The 20,657-nt window shown below is 41.1% G+C and overlaps 1 protein-coding gene across 9 annotated transcripts in view; it reads right to left on the reverse strand.

Moving 5' to 3' along the window:
• PTPRT (protein tyrosine phosphatase receptor type T) overlaps positions 1-20,657 on the reverse strand; it is a 474,436-nt gene that overhangs the window by 16,126 nt on the left and 437,653 nt on the right. For all 9 annotated transcript variants that reach the window (XR_012625516.1, XR_012625514.1, XR_012625515.1 and 6 more), the window contains 8 exons: positions 15,141-15,217; positions 14,187-14,223; positions 12,691-12,788; positions 10,810-10,926; positions 9,334-9,488; positions 6,735-6,870; positions 5,587-5,736; positions 2,489-2,662 (listed from right to left, as the gene is read on the reverse strand). Coding sequence is in view for 6 of the 9 variants with exons in the window: in XM_074843013.1 (XP_074699114.1) it covers positions 2,489-2,662; positions 5,587-5,736; positions 6,735-6,870; positions 9,334-9,488; positions 10,810-10,926; positions 12,691-12,788; positions 14,187-14,223; positions 15,141-15,217 (944 nt within the window). In the remaining 3 variants the exon portion in view is untranslated. The remainder of the gene's footprint in view (positions 1-2,488; positions 2,663-5,586; positions 5,737-6,734; positions 6,871-9,333; positions 9,489-10,809; positions 10,927-12,690; positions 12,789-14,186; positions 14,224-15,140; positions 15,218-20,657) is intronic.

Consider the following 20,657-nt stretch of genomic DNA (forward strand, 5'->3'; position numbering starts at 1 on the left):
TGAGTGGTCTTGGAATGGATTTTTCTCTTTCTCCCTACTCTGAATTTCAAACCTAGGAGCATCAGTATGGGTCAAAAGCTATGTTGTACAAGACCAACAGAAGCAACAGAGTGGTAAATAAAATAGTGAAACTTATCTCTTAACTAGATTTAAGAACATGACAATGTTTCTGCTATGTTTCTTCACTGTGCACCAATACATCGGATTGCATAACTGGCTAAAGTGCTGGCTGAAGGTAAGATGTGTTTGTGGGTTTTGCCATTAGGAGAAAAAAGAAACATGCCCTACCTGTTTTCTTTGCTACAGGTGAGGAACCAGTCTCACTGTCCTATTTTAAAGGGAAGGTGACACAGAGATGTTAATTACTCATGTAAGAGAACATGTAGGATCTTGGGATGATGACAGGGACACGACATGGACTCATGTTCTTCTCCAAGCCCCATGCATTAAATACAAACCTATCCCCACTTCTGTATGGCTTGACTCAGAGATGTGGGCAAAGTCTCTTTGCTTAAGGATTACATTCAATTGCTTTAGGCGAAGGTGAGGGACAGTATTTCACCTTTCTTCTTAACAAACCATTTTGCAAATGCAAACAGGGCTTTCCAGTGATCCTCATAGGAAAGATCCTAAGGTTTGTTTACTTGAAAGGGACAGAGGACATGAAGAGGAAAGGTCAGGAGTCTTGAAATCTGCTGGGGGAGAATTCCTCCCCTCTGTGGGCAACAGTAGCCCTTTGGCTGTATTCCCAAAAGCTAAGTTAAGGCAGAAGACGCTGGTTTTTAACGCTCTGCAGTCAACAGACTGAGATTTAACTAGGAGCTCAGACTGAGTGCTTCACTCCCTGAGGGATGGTTCAAATGGTGTTCAGGTTAATTAATTAAGGTTAATTTTGGTGAACACAGTCCAGAGAAGCCTGCCAGATTGCCTTCCCGGGACGATTCATGCTTCCAAACTGAGGCTGTAACCCATTCTGGTGTACCATCATCCCTTCCTGCTCTAGTACTTCTTCCATCATAGCTTTCACGTAATACACAGGGCAAGTTGCAAGTCAAATAAGGTTTGGGGAGAAGTTTAAAAAAAGATAAACATGAGAAATCTGTAAGGTAGAGGTAAGTAAAATGATCAGCACTGGGACTGTGTTATCAAGTGTTCCCCAGCATGCGCCTATCTTCACACAATGAAAGAACTAATGATAGTTCAAGGCAATATGGGATGGATGACCTCTTGCAAGAGTCCGTGCTTGGTACTAGACTGCAGAAATGAAGCTACTGGAAAAGACAAAGAACTTGCAAGGTCTGTCCTCAACAAGAATGTCTATGAAAATGTGGGATTTTGGCTGTTTCCCTCTCTGATTTTTTTCAAAATCTGCTGATTCCTCTATGGAAGGATAAGAGAGAGCTAGAAAACATCATAGTGGTTGAATTTCAATGACAAATGAAAAATTCCTTTTTACAAAATTTTTAATTAGTAGGAATTTTGTGAGGAAGGACGCAAGTATTGGCAAAGTGATTTGAGGTAATGAGGGCTGAAATGCGCAAACACATTCCCAGTCCCTAAGAAACCAGAGAGGAGTTGATTGTGCTTCTGCAGATTTGCCAAAGCGCAAAACACACTTTAAAGAAACAAAAAGTTTCCTTAGGCGTATTTGCAATGAAAACATCATAATCTTTCTGAAAAAAATCTAAAATTAATTCTATGACCATTTGACTTAACCTCTTAAATACAGTAGTATCACTGTTCCCCAAAAGACTGAAAGAACAGAGAAAATTAAAAAAGACTGACCCCAACATCACCAGGGAAAAAATGATGACTTTTCACCCTGGATCATATTTACATATACTCCAACTGCAGTAATTAGTGGCTTTAAGGACATTTCTGTCCAAAGGCAGTTAGGAGCCACAGCAAAAAGAAACCATCAACATAATTCACCCTATACAAATGACCTGTGCTGTGCGATTCTAGCCAATAAACAAAGTCTTCAGACAGGTTCACATCAGCTTAACTCATGTCCTTCAGCCTTAAAGTATTTTGCACATCTGATCCCTGTACTCCCATATTCATAACTGCACAAGCTCAAATAAATCACTTGCTCCATGTTGCAAACTATTCTTATCAAAGAGCTGACCTGGCAGCAACTTGCAAACATTTCTCTTCCAAGTTATATGATAACCAATGTATGGGAACAGTTGTTCCACCACTTCTTCGTCCACCTGACTGTCTACAATACAACCTCAGACTTCACGTTCCTTAACTTCTTTGTCAAATATTTTCCACCAATGCGACGCAGAACCACAACGGTAGTGTGATAATCATAGTCTAGGTGACACGTTTCTGTGTGCCTTTGCCCAGTTTGGAGATGTCAGCCCCAGAAACTGCAGGTAAAAAAAGGTTTTTTGCTTTGGATCACTTCTCCCAGAAAAGTATTCTGAGAATGAATGAGCTCGATGCCGACTGGGATCAGTGGGGACAGCGCAGTGCTGCTTACATCCATGAGTGCAGCATTGATGTAGTTACTTGATTCGCCATCCACGGAGATGAGGAAAGGCAGGCACCGGTCCAAGGGCAACACATCCATGCAGCGGTTCTTGTCATGGTTCCTTGGCAAAAGACCGATGCTGCAATCTTCTGGCCGAACACGCGGTGTCACAATATTGAGAGTCTGTGAAGGGGGGAGAGAAGAAGGGAAAGAAAGACAGAAGCACACTGAGTGTCTTTGAATTTACTTCCAAGAAGCATGCCATCTGCAAAATATGTTTATTTTAAAGGTATTTAGACTAGCAGATCTTTGGGATCCCAGAGAAGGAAAAAGGAGCACTGAGGAGCTTGTTGCTGTTATAACACATTGCCATTTTGTACATCGTCCTGAGGTGCTCTTCTGAAAACCTTAAGCTACAGCAAAAATTGAGGGCTCTATATACCTTCCAACAAATTCCAGCTCCAAAACCCCACAGCAGTTAGATAACATTTCTGTTCTTTCCTAGAGGTTGGAAATAGCTGTCACAGGTACACGTTGCAGCTTTCACCCTGTCACGGAGTGAAACCTCCTCGTGTTTCTACCATCCCTAGGGTGATCCTTCTCCCTCTTCAAGCAGATCCTGAGCAGAAGTACCCTGAGTACTGACCTGGGTTGCCCAGCAGGTCAGACTGGGTTCAAATCCTCTGGTGATTCCTCAGTCAAACTATTGATTTATCTTAACAATGCATATAAAAACTTATGAGAAAATGTTGGGGTTTTTTAATAGGAAAGTCTATTTGTTTCATACATTATTTAGATTGCTACTTTCTTTTTGGTGTGACACATAGGATGCTTCACTTACATAGTCATAACTTATCCCTGGAGTCTTGCTGTCATTCTTTTACTGTTATCTGTCTTTCCCACAGCTTGACAAACTGTATTTCTTTAAATCTAATTTTCTTTTGTGTTATCCATTGTGGACGCCTCCTGACAAACCAATCCAGGTTGGTCAGCAGGGATCAAAAATAGCAAATCAAAGTGCATGCATGTTAACACTGTTGCTTAAGTCGTGGTAGATCAGTGGCTATCTGATGCCATTCTACTTTCACTTGTTATGTGTCCTCTTTCTGAGCAAAGCCCATGCAGTCACACAGTGAACTCCTTTGCAGCCATCAGAGGAACACAGAATATTTAGGGACCAAAAATTCTTATAAAGAGCTTGACTTCTGCTACAGTGAGGTTGTGAATGGAGAAAAGAGGAAGGTCAAACAATCCAAGATGAAATAATGTGTCAAAGTCAAAAATTTGAAATAATACAGTTGCTCTAAATTATGCAGGTTCTACATAAAAGTCCCTTTGTCTGGAGATAGAAAGCAGGTAGTCTGGCTGAGGAAGCAACATGAAATCTCAGATCTCTGACAGTGCAGATAATTAGACAGGTGACTTCTTCGTGATTTTACGCCCTTCCCCTCTCTCCATTGTTTTTGTACTTATTCAGATTACAAAAACTCTCCAGAATGAGCTTTTGCACGTTCACACAACATGTACTGCATGAGAAATACATCCAGCCTTACCTGAGGGCCAGTGGGACCTAAATAATACAAATTGCACCAACAGATCTACAGTTAGATCAACTGGTTCATAAAGATTGCAGCAGAAGATACTATCTTTTGCATTAAATCCAGACAATTAGGACTGAAGAATGCTCTGAGCCAAAATCCTGTAAAAATAGACTCTACAACTAGACAGAGAACGAACCGCTAATGCAAAGTACGGTGGAGCATTCCCTTTCCACAGGAGCTGCCAGCCCCTGGCAGCTCAAAAGAACAAGCACACAGGCGACAAATCTCATCTCATGTCCTGACAAAATAAGCCCAGCAAGTGATGACTTTTTTTCTTAACAGCGTAACATCATTTGATGAAGCTAGGCTTTGGCTCCTTCATGACAAGCGTCCAGAACCAGAAACACTTTTACAGATCTGATATCACTTGATAAAACCAGATCTTTTTAAAATTGAACTGTCATCAGTTGGGATCCACATTCTTTCTCTCACTATACCAACCCTGATGATTCCCTGTAAGGTTTCAGATAAAAAACACACATTCTCCCTTTGCACAGAGAGGGAGGAAAAGAGGCATCTGACTCAGACTGGGGCTCCCAAAAGGCATTCTCTTGCTGCAAAAGATATTTTGTGGGAAAGGGGGTGGGCATTCCTACAATTAAAGGAGAATCTCCAGCTTTTTACTGCTGACTAAGAATAATGGCCTCACAAATAGCAGAAGTCTCTCTCTTTCCCATCAAATTCACCTTGCCCCAAATTTCCCACAATATTATGTTTTTTCCATACAGTGATGTTGGCTGAAAATCCTAAAGGGATTTACAGATACATGAGGAGTAAAACTGGAAAACTTAGTTTGGTGTTCTGCAGGGTGCGATCTCTACTTTGCAGGAGGTACAACTGCACAGGGCTCGTGGCTCGTGTGTCCCAAGCCCATTTATTAGGGTGGGATAAGCAATGGTGATAGCAAAAGGTGGAGGGGGTCCCCATTTCGTTGCTTGTCCCAGGCAAACTGCTCTACGCCAGCACCTGTGAGTTTTACTGCATGTCATTTCAGTTCTCATCACCAGGTACTTGGCAAAACATCTGTAGTGACCTGAGGGATTCAGTTCACTGAAAATCAGTAATAGTGAAAGTAATGCTCACTGAGCTCACTTTCTCCTTTGTATGGAAGGACATCAACAAGTCGATTGTCAAGACTCAGAAACAGCATATGAGCCACAAGAATGGATAATAAGGGACCTTGAGGCATAAACATTTCCGCATAAATTACAGAAGACAACGAACAACAGAGTATTTGTTGAAATGAGAAGTACAACATTATGTGTGAAAATTAGTACCCTTACTCTACTGAAGTGATGGGGAAATTTTTTCCTTGCCAAAGGCTGAAAAGTCCATGCTCAAAACCAAACCTTGACCCAGCAGTAAACCAACAAAAATCAGCTGAAATCAGACCTTGGCTCCGTGTCCCCCCCATTCTCTGCTCTGTTGGAAATTGTAAAATAACACACAGAAATTGATTAAACACCTTCAAAACACCAACTGCAATGAGGAGGCACATGAAATTACCTGAAACTCATCTTTTATCTGGCTGGAATTGGTCTGTGGATCTAGTCTGCTGATGTTGTAATATATGGACCTGAATTCACAAACTGGAATGGCCGTGTTGCCACAGAGACACGCCTCCAAAATGGCATCATGGACAAATACATACTGCTCCTGCACAGGGGACGGAATAACATATTAAAATCGTTACAGTTCATGAAATATCACATTTTTCCTTTTTTTTTTTTTTCCTTAAATCATGCCCAATATGCATATTTGGCTCTGTTTCATGTGGAGACAAATTACACAGTGTGCTATGTGACAGCTTTGTGAGCATATTTCATCCATCATTGAACGTGAGTCCTCATGTATTCATTTCAAATTTATAAGTAAAATGTGAAGTCGCCACTCTCAGGAATGCTAGGACAAAATGGGGGTGGGCTGAGGAGAAAATCAGGGTGTAAAGCTTTTCTGTTCACAATCATGAGGTAATGGTCAGGAATGGACTGTGCTTTGAACCTGTAACACCAGCAGAAACTACTGTACTAACAGGTCTGCTCCATCTGTCTCTTCAAAACTCTGGACTCCTGGTATTCTGGGTAAAGTTCTTTTCCAGAGCTAAACATGAGAAATCCAACAAAGTTAAAAGCTCTTCTCTGTTCCAGGCTATTGTCCTGTCCCACAGGAGGGGAAGGCATTGAAGCACGTAGGAAAAACTTGGGTAGCAGGATAATGGTTCCATAGAAGTTTGTGCAGCTGCTGGATGCTACGTGATGGAGCAGCTTGCTTAATCAGCACCCAAAGCTTAAATCAAGGACGTTTCATTTGTTTAACTCACAACTGATATAAACTAGGTACTATTCGAGTTTGCAGTATACCTATGAATGAGTCATGAGAAGATTCAGGAGCTAGCTTTTTTCTACTGGGAGAATAAAATTAATCAGCAATGCTAAGACCTAAACTTCAAGGCTTGCCCTCTTGTCTTGGAGGCCCTGCGTAGCTGCCAGTGAATGTGATCTGGTGCACATCTGGTCATGTTTAGCCACCAAAAGTTCTGTATAATCACATCACAGAGGCAGCAAGTGTTGACTTAATGAATTGCTGGGCTCCTGTTTTGCAGAGAAGCTGACAGAAAAGCAGTACATCGTGAGAGGAGACCCGCTGGCACCTACCTCCGTCTGCACCAGATTGACCCTTTGGGATCGCAGCTCTCGCACACAGTTAAATATATCTACCACGCCTTCGTTCTCTGCCATGTCAAGCATTATGTCAATGGCAATAAAGCACCCTGTTCTCCCGGCCCCGGCACTAAAAAAAGAAAAAACAATGAGAGTCTGCATGATCAAGGGACCGTGGAAGGGCAGGGCTTTAAGGAGGAGAAAATAACTGTATCACAGACACAGCTGTCTTCTCTTGGAAGCTGCTTACCTCTCCCCAATGGGCTGATTTTTTGTGCGGAGCTAAATTAGCTTAGGATTTAAGAGAATGAGGTAAAATATTTCTTGAAAGGGAAATGGACGCGGGTAGCAAGAAAAAAGCTTTGTGTTCTTGAACATTAACAAAAAAATTACTCTATGAAAACAATCATTATAATTTTACAGGTCAGTGCAGCTGCACACCTCTCATCACACAGGATGTGGGAGAGCAGCCTCCAGGTTGCAAATAGACACAACTCCAGAAATTGTCTTCCATGGGACTCTAGAAGGCATGCACACGTTTACTCAAGTGGGCATGATAAAAGGGGCTTAGTCCTCCACCTCACACATTTCTTTTCCCTTTTTAATCCAGAGGAGTCTGGGTCCCGAGGAGGGTGATTTCAAGTTGTGGATTGTAATATCCTAGAGAAAGGAGCTCGAGGCTATTCAAAACCTTGAGTTGAGAGCCCCCCGCTGCTTGCGAGAATTGGACCCTCTACTGCAAAACTGTGTTGTCATTGTGTCCTCCTTCCTTCCTGGGAAAACATCCAAGCTGTTTAGGTGTGAAGGATAGAGAGAGGAGAACGTCTCTTCACATTACTCCAAAGGAAGAAGGAAAACTCAGCTCAAATCAGGGAAACTTCAGTTGCATGAAAATTCCAGCAGAGCCGAAAGCAAGGAGATATGAATGACCATAAATTAATGGACCAGATTAATCAACTGCTGAATAGAGAGAAGATATTTTTCATTTGCAGAATTTTAATGAATAAGTGGCATTTCCTCTCCCTTTATCTCTCAGCTTTTCAGAATTTTAACAAATAGTTATAACATTTCTATATTTAGAGGATCCTGGCACTTCATAAATATCGAACAGTGATATTATCCAGCCAGGCATCGGTAGGGAGAATTTGGTAATTACCACTTAAAGCAAGTCATTAAAATTCAAAAGCAGATAAATAACGGAGAGGAAATGGCATTTATTCATTAAAATGTGAAGGATGAAAAATTTCTCCTTGCTTTCTTGGTGACAATGAATCAGGTTCAGACTCGTTCCAGGGCCAGACTCATGTCATGGCACCAAGGTAGCAAATTCAGGCCCTGAGCTCTGAATGAATTTCCTTCTGCCAGTTCCTCAGGCTTAGCTGTATTTTATTATAGAACTGACTCGTTGCTTGCAAAAAAACCCACACCAAAACATCCCCCCAACCCAAAACTATTTTAAAAAGGTAAGATTTAATTGATTTTCCTTTCCAAAGAGGTTGTGGGATGTATTCCCTCTCTCGTCCTGACCACACTGCATGGCACTTAGAGGTAATTGCCTGCAGATTCATTAGGGGTAAGATTTTGGGATAACCAGCTCTGCTCTCTAGCCTTACACTCCAGTCAAGTCTCCTTTATAGAACACGTGCCCTGAGCTGTGGCCTGAGCACTGCAGAAGTAGCTGCTACAGACCCAAACTCTGTTTTTGTAGCAATGTCTTTCCTTGCATTTGAAGTCACCTAAGTCTGATGCCAGGCTGTGTGTGCATGCCTGCTCTCCCACCACCAGCAGCATGCCCGATTATACCTCAGACTGTTAGTTCTTCATGGCAGGGACACTCTCCCACACATTCACATAGCGCCTTGCACTGTAGGGCTTTAAGCTCAGTTGGAAGAAAAGCGTGCAGAAGAGCCCTCACCAGTAACGGCAGCAGCCAGGGAGTTAGCAAGCACGTGATGCAATAGTCAGAATTTTCACAGCTGTAAACCAAACAGTGAGGTTTCCTCAAGCATTCCCCTTTATTTGCTAGCTGGAAGGCACTGGGCAGGTTTTCAGTCTGACTTTTTTCCCATTTTAGCTCCTAGGCTTTGAGGAGACCAAGATGCATGACGGCTGGCATCCAGACCCAGGAAGACAGACTAATGGTTCAGATAAGACTACTGATGCTGGTACAAAGCTGAACGGCAGTGCATGTGGGTACAGAAAAGCAAAGTTGCTTTAAAATTCCTTGTCTCTTTGTGGGCATTGTCCCCTCTGCCATGTGAGGTTTGTTGTATGACAACTGGCAGTCCCAGATATTCATCATTTTCCCAGCTCTGCTATGAGCATCTAAGAGAGTATAGGCCACCAGAGAGTGTTCTACATGCAAACGGCCCTCTCTGAACTACTTGCATCATCTCCAACTCATGCCAGCTAAGCTCCAGAGCTGGTTTTCTTTTCTAAAGTGGCAAATTCTACTTTGTTTCCTGGTGAGGCCCACAAATTATACTCTTTAACAAACAAAACATAGTTGATTATTGCCAGATGAGAAAAAAAAAAAAGAGAAAAAAGCTGAAAAAGCTGATGGGGGAAAGGCTCAGACAAAGAGCTTGCATACCTGCAGTGCACAACAATGGGTCCTGCTTCTGGGGGATTGAGAAACTTCACTTGACGAACGAAGCCCAGGAGGCCTGTGGCATAGCAAGGAACCCCATGGTCCGGCCAGCTGGTGAAGTGGAACTGCCGAATCTCTCGGATCTCATGGTAGCCTTTCTGAGGAGACAACACAGCCTCTATTTTTCTTCCATCAGACTTCAAACAGCATATTCTGATCACTGCTCTTTTCCTTCATGCAGAGGGCGGAACAACTCTTTAGCTCTCATCATAGGCAGAAATGTGAGCTATGCCGCTTTCGACTCCGAGAGATTTCAAGCCGAACTCCAGTTTACAAATGAAGTGGGTAATACACAACTGAGGACTATGAAAGTAAATGCCAGCTCCCAATTCAAACCTGTGGTCTTAGAGTTCAAACCCAGCTGATTAGGAACTTTACAGGGTGACTTCAGCCCCAGCACACCATGGCTGCATTTATCCAGCCTCCTTTGGTGTAGCTGCCATAAACCACCAATAGTCACTCTTAAACCCTTCCTGAGGCATTGAAGCAACAGCCTGGGGAATGAACTTCTAGGAAGCTGGCATGCCCCAGGCAATGGTAGATTTTCTGCCATCACCTACCAAAAAATCTAAGTTTGAGCTTACAGCTGGTGGTGAAAAGGGCAGAAACTGGTACCCAGACCCATCACTTGGCTTTTCTGGTGAGACCAAGTTATTGGTACATGAAAATTGACACCACTTGTATATGGCCTGCAAAGGGTAACACAGAAGTGTCAGCTAGCTGTGACATTTTACGTACAGGAAATGTAGGTGGAATGCAGCAGCAGGCCCTCTAACCCGTCAAGATTTTGGCAGTAGCTTTTCTTACCAAGTTTTTCAGTGATTTAATGTAATATGGAGCTTATGTATTAGAAAAAAATGTTCCTAGAGTGGCTGAAGTTCATTTAGCAGGAATTTTTGAAAAGCTTTAAAACCACATACTGAGTGCTTGAAGAGTACTTTGGACAGACCTGGAATGCTCTGACACTTAAGACTTCCGATTTTGAATTACAAGTAACAAAAATCTTCCAAATCCTGCCAATCTGGGGACAATTTTTATACTCTCGCCTTTATTATATTTTTATTTCTGCTGAAAGGGGACCCTACCTGGCATCCAGTTTAACTGATACCTTTTTTCATTCGTAATTTGCCACTGTGAAACACGACAGTTATTATTCCATCAACTATCTGCTGCCTTTTGGATGCACTTAAACTTCATGCACTGTGGATTCTACTTTTGTGGCTACATCAAGATGTTCATGTAAAATAATCAGTCCAAAATTGGAATCTCTGTCAAAAATTTAGGTTTTTGAAGTGAAACCTGTCCAAATACTAACAGCTTCCATCTTCAAGAGCATTCTGGATAAGTTTCCCAGAGTTCACATTTTGAACGCAAATTAAGTGTTGTATCAAAATTTCAGCTGACTAAAGATTTCCTTACCTTTTGAACAGTAAATGTGCGTATGACATACTCTGCCAATGGTTCTGTCTCAATTAATGTGACTTTAATATCTCCATAGACCTCTGTGTCATCTGGCCAGTATCGAACACACTTTACCTGGGGGGAAAAAAGAAAATATTGAGAGGAACTAGCTCAAGTTGAGTCAGAGCTGACCTACATTTTATTCCACTTTCAAGCTGAAACTAATGCAAATTGGGCTTTCTTCTGATGTACAGACCTTGTTAAAATTAACTGTATAAAGTAGATCAAACTTCCTTTACAATATATAGAAACCACAGGGAGGATTTGTTTTATGCTTCCTGTGTTGTGAATACAAATGAAAAGGATGCATTTAGCTCTTCTTCTTTAAGATAGTCCTCCTTAAATTTCCATACATGACCCGACCATATATCAGGTTTACAGAATATCTGGCAGTCACTACCACCATCTCCTCGGAGAAAAATCTGTGCTCTTGCTATTGCTACTGTAATTCTGAACTCTGTTTAGTCAAAGAATTTCAGTTCACAGGGATTGTGAGATACTTGTTGATACATTAAATTTGTTTTACTCTAAGCTTTCCTTATCAGATGTGGACACAAATTTGACATTTTACCAGCTGTGACAGGTCTCAGCTAAGGCTCAGGAAAGAAATCTCCTGATCACGTAAACATATTCCAAGCTTAGCCACTTCTAGAAGCCATGTGCAAAACTAATAGTAGAAATTAAAGCCAAGGCTGTGAAGCTCTAGAAGGGATATTTAGGCTAACAAAGACTATCAGGTTATTAAATGCTCTAGCATGAAAGGGTGGAACACACTGAAAAGCTGAAGCAATTAGCTTCTGAGAAGCAGTTTTCATGTTCCAGTTCCAGTCATAATTGGAAGGGGTTTTATAAATATTAAATATGATTAATGTAGGTTTGTTGGGTTTTTTTTACACAGAGGCATTTATTTCAAACTGAAGTGTCAGTAGAAGATAAAGTAGAATAAATAACAATAAATGAACAGAACCAGCTGGCATTCAACCATGAGATCTAAAGAAAATCAAATGCAAAGCAGTTGAATTGCTAATGGCTGTGAGTGAACTATCATTCAAATTTTTCTTAGTGCCAAAGGAATGGAAGGTGACCAACATCAGGACAACATTTTTAAGAGCTCCGGTTTCTGGTTGAGAATGTCTCTAAAACAAAGACCACCAGGAGTGGGAAGAATATACTGGGGAAAGCCTCCCAGACATGCCTTTTTTATTCCCTGAAGTCTAGTCTGTATCTTTTGAGTTATTCATATTTGCTCCCATCATGAGCTTTGACAACTGCCTTGTGCTGACACAGGGACTCCTGGTTCATCTGAGTCCAAGAGAGTGAAGCGGTGGGTGTTGAGGAGGCCAACACTGCTGGGCAGCCCCAGGATCCAGCTGTGCACAGTCCTGTACCCCCACACAATAGTGATCTCCTGTAGTGACTGGGAACTCCAGGCTTTGAACTGTCATTTAAAGAGCTCTTTGGATAGAGACCAGTCACACGTTCTCACCCTTCTGGATTTTTGTGGGTAGAAAAGTATTCAAATTATACAGATAGAGATAAAGAATAATTATTACAGAAGTAGATTTTTCCTTCTGTATTGAAAAAGGAGACAGCTTCTCAGCTAGCATAAATTTGTGTAACGCTGCTAAAGCCGAGACTTACACCAGGAACATGATCCTTATTAGTCTAGAAGCAAAGTAGCTAAGTATTACAAAATCTAGCATTTTAGAGAAAAACCCAGAGTGGCTTAATCCATTCCCTTAGTACAGTAAGCAAAAGGCACTTCACTTGTTGAGCTTGCCTGAACAGCAGCACCCAGCAATGGTTTGGCTTTACATGTTGGGAAAGTGGTACCCTTACCCTGCCCACTTCCACCAAATTGGTGACCATGACAACACTTGCAGAGTTTTCTTGCCAAATCATTCTCCAGAAGTCCTTCACTGTCTCTTGCATTGGCCCTGGGGCAGGAGAAAAGACAAAAGGAGATCTTAAAAGAGTGTATCAAATGCCAACAAATTTTTCAGCTGTTCCTCAGCCATTTCCCTGCTCCCACAGGATCCTACTTCTCCCTTTCAGAGCATCCCTCTGCGATTCAGGGTTACAGACACAGAAGAGCCTGGAGCTGAGAGATCAGACACCTCATCCTTTCTCGCAGAGGGTATTTAAGGTTCCAGCACCCTGGAAAGAGAGGTGATGGCTGTAGTGTAAATAGTGGAGATAGCTCAGTGGGTAAGCATGTGTAAGTGATGGGACATGGATGCATCCTATAGTGAGTGTGTAATTAAGGCTGTATTGAAATCTGTACCTGATGCACCACTAAAATTCCTCCATTTCACATTTTAATATTTTTTAATTATGAAGGAGGAAGGAAACATGCAGAAATTACCCTTTTCCTGAAGTTTCCCCAGAGAGAAAAATTTCAGGTTCCAACAGCCAAACAGCCAGTACTCACAAGAGTTTTATTAGAGTAGAGCCTCCCTCTGACCTTGTTTCCTTCCTCTCTTCTACACTGTAGATGAAATCCTCCCTTTCACTCACTCTGCCCATACTCCATCCTCCATGTTCCCTGCCTTGCTGCATTCCCTGTACCCGTACATCCTCAAGTGCCATTTTTATTCTAATATGTTTCTTTACTCTTTCAACAGGTACAAGCCAGCAATGAAGTCATAAAGCAGAATTTAAGAACAGAGTCATTTCTGTGAACATCCCTTTTGCAGGTAAGGAATGCACAAAAATGAGGACAAATAATGGTAGAGGAAGTGGTCATGGCATAAGAGTTTGGCCAGCGATGCAGGAAAACAGCACCCTAGTATAAAGAACAGGAGTAGGGAGGTTTGTCATCTAACATGGATAGCCCTCAGCATTGAATTGTGTTGGTTTTTCCTTTTTTTTTTTTTTTTCCTCCCTAAAGGGACATGAAACTCATCAACTAGCTTACAGAAGGTGGTGTTCAAATGCATTTCCTACTAGTTCCCACTAACCAAAAGTTCATCAGTCACAGGCTTATTCATACTGCTCTCCTCAAGCAATTTCACTCCAAAAGGCAAACCCAAGCTCCGTAAAGTCCCTTTTAGTTCTAATCTCATACTTCATGCACAACAGACACATTATAGATTGTACTGCCACCTCTAAGTCTGCAGCATTTTTTATTCCTGTAGCTCAAGTTTTGCATTTGAGTGCACTGAATGCATTTTGCTCTTGGAACATCCTATACCCTATATCCTTCCCTTTTGTGCCCCTGTAGCAAGTTTTCAGATGTTCCCCGAAACAGAAGATGTCACCCTATAAATAGCTCTTACAACAGTTTAAAGCAGCAGTGGTTTTACAAATATTTAGACATACAAGAATGAACTTGCCTTGAGTTGCAATGTAATGGCGAGGCCGGTGGTATCCCTGGAAAAGAAGAAAGTATGTGTCAGTCTGTGAGATGACAGTTCAGACAAAGCACACCATTTGTATGTATTTCATACCTTCCAGGTACCAACAGCTGCTGCACTCTTAACAGTGTACTAACACTGGGTATTGAATGAGTGAACATAGGCAGCCAGGTTGCCCTCTGATATTTTAAGTGATAGCATCTTGCTCAGGCTGAATAATAAGATCTCATTATGCCAAAGAGAAAACAGGAATGAGGCAGTTTTCACTACTTCCTTGAAGAAACACGAGTTCTGTCACTGACCTGTGGGCAACTCTGAAAACTAATAGGCAAAAAGTTGCACCTTCTTGTCTGAAAAAAAAGAAAGGTGTGCATTTGCCTCTGTATGAAAATGCTGCGTATCAGTCTTATGAAACTTTATTAGGTGTCTATTTCATCCCTTAAAGAAACTCTTCTGAACGTTGTCATGTTCCTAAGAATTAGGAGTTGCATACAAGAAAAGCATGTTCATTTGATCATTCTGTGTGTGCGAGGGAGGCTGCTTTTTGATTGTTATTTTATAACAGTAAAAAAAATATGTCAATCTATTTACACGCCTTCTGCACTGCAACTTTCTAAGAAGTTGGTAACCGTCTCAGAGATCTACTAATGCTATTGTGAGGGGCTGATACTGATTTCTGCATACGTCATTTAGCCCACACTCCACTTATGTTGGCGGATCTGTCAAACATAGGAAATCTCCATCTGTCCAGATTGGTCAGACAGAATAAACTGGAGACCGAGAACCTTCTCCCTGTCACAACACGATGTTTGTATAACGTTCAGCTGTCATTCATATCAGATCAACAGTCTGTCCCTATGTAAGATGCACCAAAGTCATAAGCAACTTGTCAGCAGGAGTGTTTGTCATAGCGGGGATGTCCAGGAGCCTTACGTCAATGTAATTGGCGTTTATGTAGTCAGAGTGAGGGTCCCCATCCAGCAGTTGCAATCTCACTCTTGAATGATCATCTGAAAGAAGGAAAGAAAAAAAAGTGACAGTAACAATAAAGAGGACTTTGTAAATTCTTCACTTTATCTGCTGATTTCTGCAAGTAGGTAATTGAATACTTACAATAGAAAATGAAAGAATATCACATATATTCCTCCTCCTACAAGCCCTTTCTTTTGTGTCTAAGATGGAACATGTAGATCTTTAGGTTACTGTTCATTCATACACTGTGTTCATTATATTCACTGCTGTCACCATAACCCTTATAGAGCTTTTACACAGACCACAAATGTTGCTTGGCTGGAGGGTCTCAGGACAGATCTTTGCAGGATGGATCTCCATTACAAAAGCCATCTTCACACCTGGAAGTAACAGCCTCCCTTGGCTTCATCTGACCTACGGAAACTGAGGCAAGAGCTAAAACTGTCCACATCAGGATAAAAATAAATAGGTCATGACAGATAAAAGATTAAGGAGTGTAAAATGGCAAATGAAAACCTGCAAATGAGAAATGAGGCAACCCAGAAACCTGAAAGGAAATACCAGAGGAAATCAAAGCAATGTTCCTTTGTGCAACCTAAAGAACTCACAGCAGCATCAAGGCAGTGTTAAGAAAACCCAAAATTAGAAACGTTCATGTTTTTCAGGACGTTCAAAGTTACTTTAGATAAGGCAATAAAATAACAGATATCAAACTTTCCATCTCCCAGCACGCTCTACAGTTCGGACGCAGAAAGGAACTACCCCAGCGGGCAGATTATGTCATGATTTTCCACCAAGGGAATATTTTGATCTTTCTTTGGAACAGCTGGTGCTGGGCTCTGTCACAGGAGATGCTCCACGAGCTGGGCTGTTGAGCTGATTTGGTCTGGCAATCCCAGCACTGGAATGCAATTAATTGCTGAACTGCTATCTAAGGGCCAGTTGCTTGGCAAAGGCTACTGGGCTACAGAGGTCACTGCTGGGCATACTGGGATCATTTTTAAAGGATTTTTTAAAGAAGCATAATATGGAGTCCATTAAGTTTATTTCCTCTCTACCAGCTCTGTAGACCCTAGCTCTCAGTCAGTAAAGCATTAATGTTTAGAAGCACTTTGCAAAATAGAGGCCTAAGCATGATTTACATTGAATTAAAAAGAATCATAGCAATGAAACATAAAAATACGAGGTGTGATTCTGCAGTAACTCAGTCAAAAAGTCATCACTTAATTAAATGTAGAATCGGATAATAATTGTGAAGACAGATGTGAATGCAGTTCTGAAAACCAAGATCTGGATATATATTAGTCCTTTAGTTAGGTAAAGCAATGATTCTCACACTCTGTTCATTCTTTGAGTGAGATTTTCACACCCAAAAGATACAACCACATTGCTGTACTAAATCCCATATTTGCAGTCAGAAATATTACGCAGGTGAATCCATCAAAAGCTCTCTTATATTTGTATTAATAAATATAACCTTTGTAGATGCAGTGGAAGCAGGTATATTTCTCAGAGTGCTGATGTTGTGCCCATCTCTAGACAATTACCTGCACCCAAGGCAACTGCACTAGGAGTTGCAGTAAATCATGTGGTTAGACAGACAACAACAGAATTTATACTTAGAGCAATTCACAAAGACAGACAAAGAGCTGATTAAACCGGACATCTAGATGAAATACACAGAATCTCCTGTAGACAATTTCACACTTGCAATTCAAGGCAGCAAACTAAGCTAGTTAAGAATCACACAGAGCAAAAGCAAAGCAAAAACCCCTAGAGCTAATGGCCGGGAGAGGAACATTTACTAACTCCTCTTGTGATGCCACAATATAACAATGTTATGAAAGTCTTAACTTACTGCAACAACAGAACTAAAAAGTGATGAGACAAAAAATGACCCTAATGGCAGGTGAAAAGAATCTCAGGTTGATTTTTTAAGTGTGACAAAGACACTGTCTACGCACAGTGTGTAGCTGAAGTGCTCTGAATAGCCCTCCAGGAAGAACCTGCCTCTCTTCATTTAATAGAACCAAACCCCAAAATTAAGTTTCAGCTCTTTCAGCCACTCTTTAGTTCAAAACTTAAAACAGACAGGATGAAAACCTCCTGAGGGAGCAAGATGTGAAAGACCCGAGCTGGAGATTGCAGAAGAGGTCTAGGCATTTAAGACAATTACAGATAAAGAAAAGATGCTCTGTAGCTGTAAAAAGTGTTGATGCTTTTTTCCCTTTAACCTAAGTACGGTTATTCTGTCTGTGAAGAACAGTAACGGATGAAGAAAGGACCACTGGAAATTAATGATATTTTTTAAAAAGGAGACATTCGGGTTTAGGTCCAATTATAATTTGGGACCAAATGAAAAATACTTATAGTTGAACTTTGCTTCAGGAGGACAGAATTCACAATATTTCATTGCATATTTTACAAAAATGAGATTAATTCCTGTGGGAGATTTATTTCTCTTATGAATGTGAGCAGTGCAGCAGAAAAAAAAAAAAAATCTGTGTATAGGGTAAGCACCCTAAATATTAATGATGTCTTAATGGTGCCTTTAATCTTGTTCATAAGTTTAGGAGCACAGCCTGAATAAAAGTTCATGAAATAACTTACCTTGTAAATCCCTTTTTTCCCCCAAATATAGAAATTTATTTAGCTTTTTTTTTAAAATTGAAAGGGGCAAAAACTAATGCAACTTATTATGCTACTAACAGTAATGATCTTGTACTTAGTTTTTTTCATCTACAGACTTTAAAGAACTTTTTAAAGAACAGCAAATGTTTTCACTATATATTCTCCAACGGGTCAGAATTCTGATTTTGCATCCTTTCCACTGGGCTACGCTAGCCAGGGAGACTACATATTTGGCACACTGAAATGAAGTGTCACTCAACTCTTCTGTAAATTTATCAGAAATCATATCACCGTGTCACAAATGGATTATAAGAAACTTCAAAAATGGAGGGAGAAGCAGGAGAAAAATTGCATTCAGTACTGCAAAAAATGGAAATATACTTTAACAAATGTATAAATGATTTTATTTCTCCCTGTTTACTAAAGCCTGTATGCAAGTTAGCAGAACTCTAAATTTGTATGAAGAGTACTTTGACTGAAAATTGGTCTTAAAACAGATTTAAAAAATGACAAGAATTTCACTGAAAAGCACTGTGCTTCCATTTTAGCACAAAAACGTTATCACTTCAAACTTCTGTCAAAATTCCCATTAGTGATCATTTGAAATATCATTGCAATTTTTCCACATCTCATTCTGGCACCAGCACTGGATTAATCTCCCACAACTTTCGCCATCTAAATATTATGCAGCTAGTCTAAACTGGCTGTCAAGGTTCCCCACATAGTCAATGGAGAAATGCAGACATCTTTTGAGAGGGTTCAATCCAGCTCTGGTATGAAAGCATGATTTGTGCTCCCAAGGCACGCTGTCCTCTCCTTTCTTTCCCCACTAATCCTGGACTGTGCCTTGAGAACTGGGTAACAGCGAGGGGTGATGTATCCCACCCTCTCAGGATCACATACCGTGGACACTGCACAGACAAGCGAGTTTAGGCACTACAAAAGAAACCATGGAATAAAAATGCTTGGAAGGTGAAAGACTTCTCTTTCTAAATCCAATACTGTTTTGTTGGGGTTTTTTTAATTTTACGCATTATCCCTGCCCATGGCCAAGAAATACACTCCACCTGAGTTTCAGCTGAGAGCTCTGTTAATCTCTGTTGCTCGTCTCTTCCACCACAAAATTCACTGATTAATTCAGAGTCTTCCAGCCTGAAGCATATGGTAGTCAGAGCATGAAGGAAACAAAGCAAATTTCTCTACTGTCTTTTGCCATCAACTCAATAGTTTTTAACAGACCATCACAAGGCTTTAAAACCACTGTGCCTAAGTGGGAAGATGCTCCACTGCAGACGGGAAGATGTGTCTAAAGTAGCACCAGTACGAGCACTCCTGTGAGTGCTGACCTCCTCCTGTAATGTGCTCAGTAATGGGAGAAAAGAAAGGGAAAGTAAGTGCTCTCCTGTAAGTCAAAACAAAACCCAATCCTGTATCTCTCTGTCTTCAGCTCTCACCTGATAGTCTTTACTCTCCCATAAGGTAATGGCTCTAAATCTGGACAAGACAGGGAGAAATAGAACCAAAGGTCCCATACAGCTTCTGGATATTTTCTCTTCTATGCAATGGGTTCAGCTCAACCCACAAAAACTCAACATCTCTCCCCTCACAATGATTTGCTGATGCACTTTGAAGGCCTCAATATCTAGGCCCTAAATTAAATTTAAATAATTTTGATTCAGCACATGAATGGATACACTACCTACCCTTGCGCCCTAAAGAAAAATCTTGCATCTCCACAACTGTCTTTGTGTTTACAGCTTTTATACCCAAAGTGCAGGAGCAAAGCTCATGGACTCTGTTGACACAAAAATTGTGAGTAGGGCAGCTTCTTCCAGCATGGTAAATCTGTGCACTTACAGTGCCTCTTTCCACCATCAACAGTGGATTTCTGTGGTCATACAGACCTCAAATCCACTCCTCAGCTTCTCCTTTTCTTCAAAAATCATACCAGTGTTGCAGATTGAAGGGAACTCTGACAAGCAAGGGTTTAAAGCATGGGAGAGCTTAGAGCTCTCTTGCATCTCCTCTCCATGAACAGATTAGCCTCATCTGCAGTTTTGATTTGCAAATGTAAGAACAGCAGATGTTGGGGCTGGCAGTAAGATCTAGATTTTCAGAGAGGCACAACGTTAATACAGCCCTGGGAAAGCAGTGAGCCGAGTAAAACAGTCCTGTAAGTGTACTATTACCCAGAAGGCCATAAAGACAAGATCTAATCTTCTGTGATTCACTGAGCAATGCTACTTACTGCAAGAGCTTACAAACCCACATTTTAACAAAAGTCTCTGAAGCAGTTACAAAAGTTAGATCAGAACCTGACTTTTCAGTTCACTCCCCAAAAGGCATGGGATATCTTGTTCCAGGAGTGATGAAATGGCAACTGAGGTTAAATAAATAATGTTAATTGCCATCTGCAGCCTTTTACCAAATAAACCAGTAGGAGCAATCAGTGCATACTCTGGGTTTTAACAGCAATTAGAATTCCAGCACAACAAAGCAGCTAAGGGTGCAATCGTTTTCCACTTCCCCTCCTCTGCTCAGGCTTTTGCACAGTTTGTACTCACTGAGCATGATTCGTTTTCATGATCTGCCCAGAGGGAACTACTCTACTGCTATTCTCAGCTCTGCTATCAATTCTCAATTCTGGATCCTGTCATTGCCCATCAGTAGGGTCTGACTCAAAGCTTAGCCAGTGACACCATTGATAATTTCCCAATGGTTTTACAAAATGTCTGATGAATGATATGCTCCTTCCTTAGGCATCCTCTCTCCCTTCTCCCTAGCCTCTCCAAAGTGAAGCAAGGATTTCACTCCATTTTATCACTCTTTATTGCACATTACTAAATT

This window comes from Strix aluco, chromosome 17, assembly GCF_031877795.1.
Source record: "Strix aluco isolate bStrAlu1 chromosome 17, bStrAlu1.hap1, whole genome shotgun sequence".
NCBI lineage: Eukaryota > Metazoa > Chordata > Aves > Strigiformes > Strigidae > Strix > Strix aluco.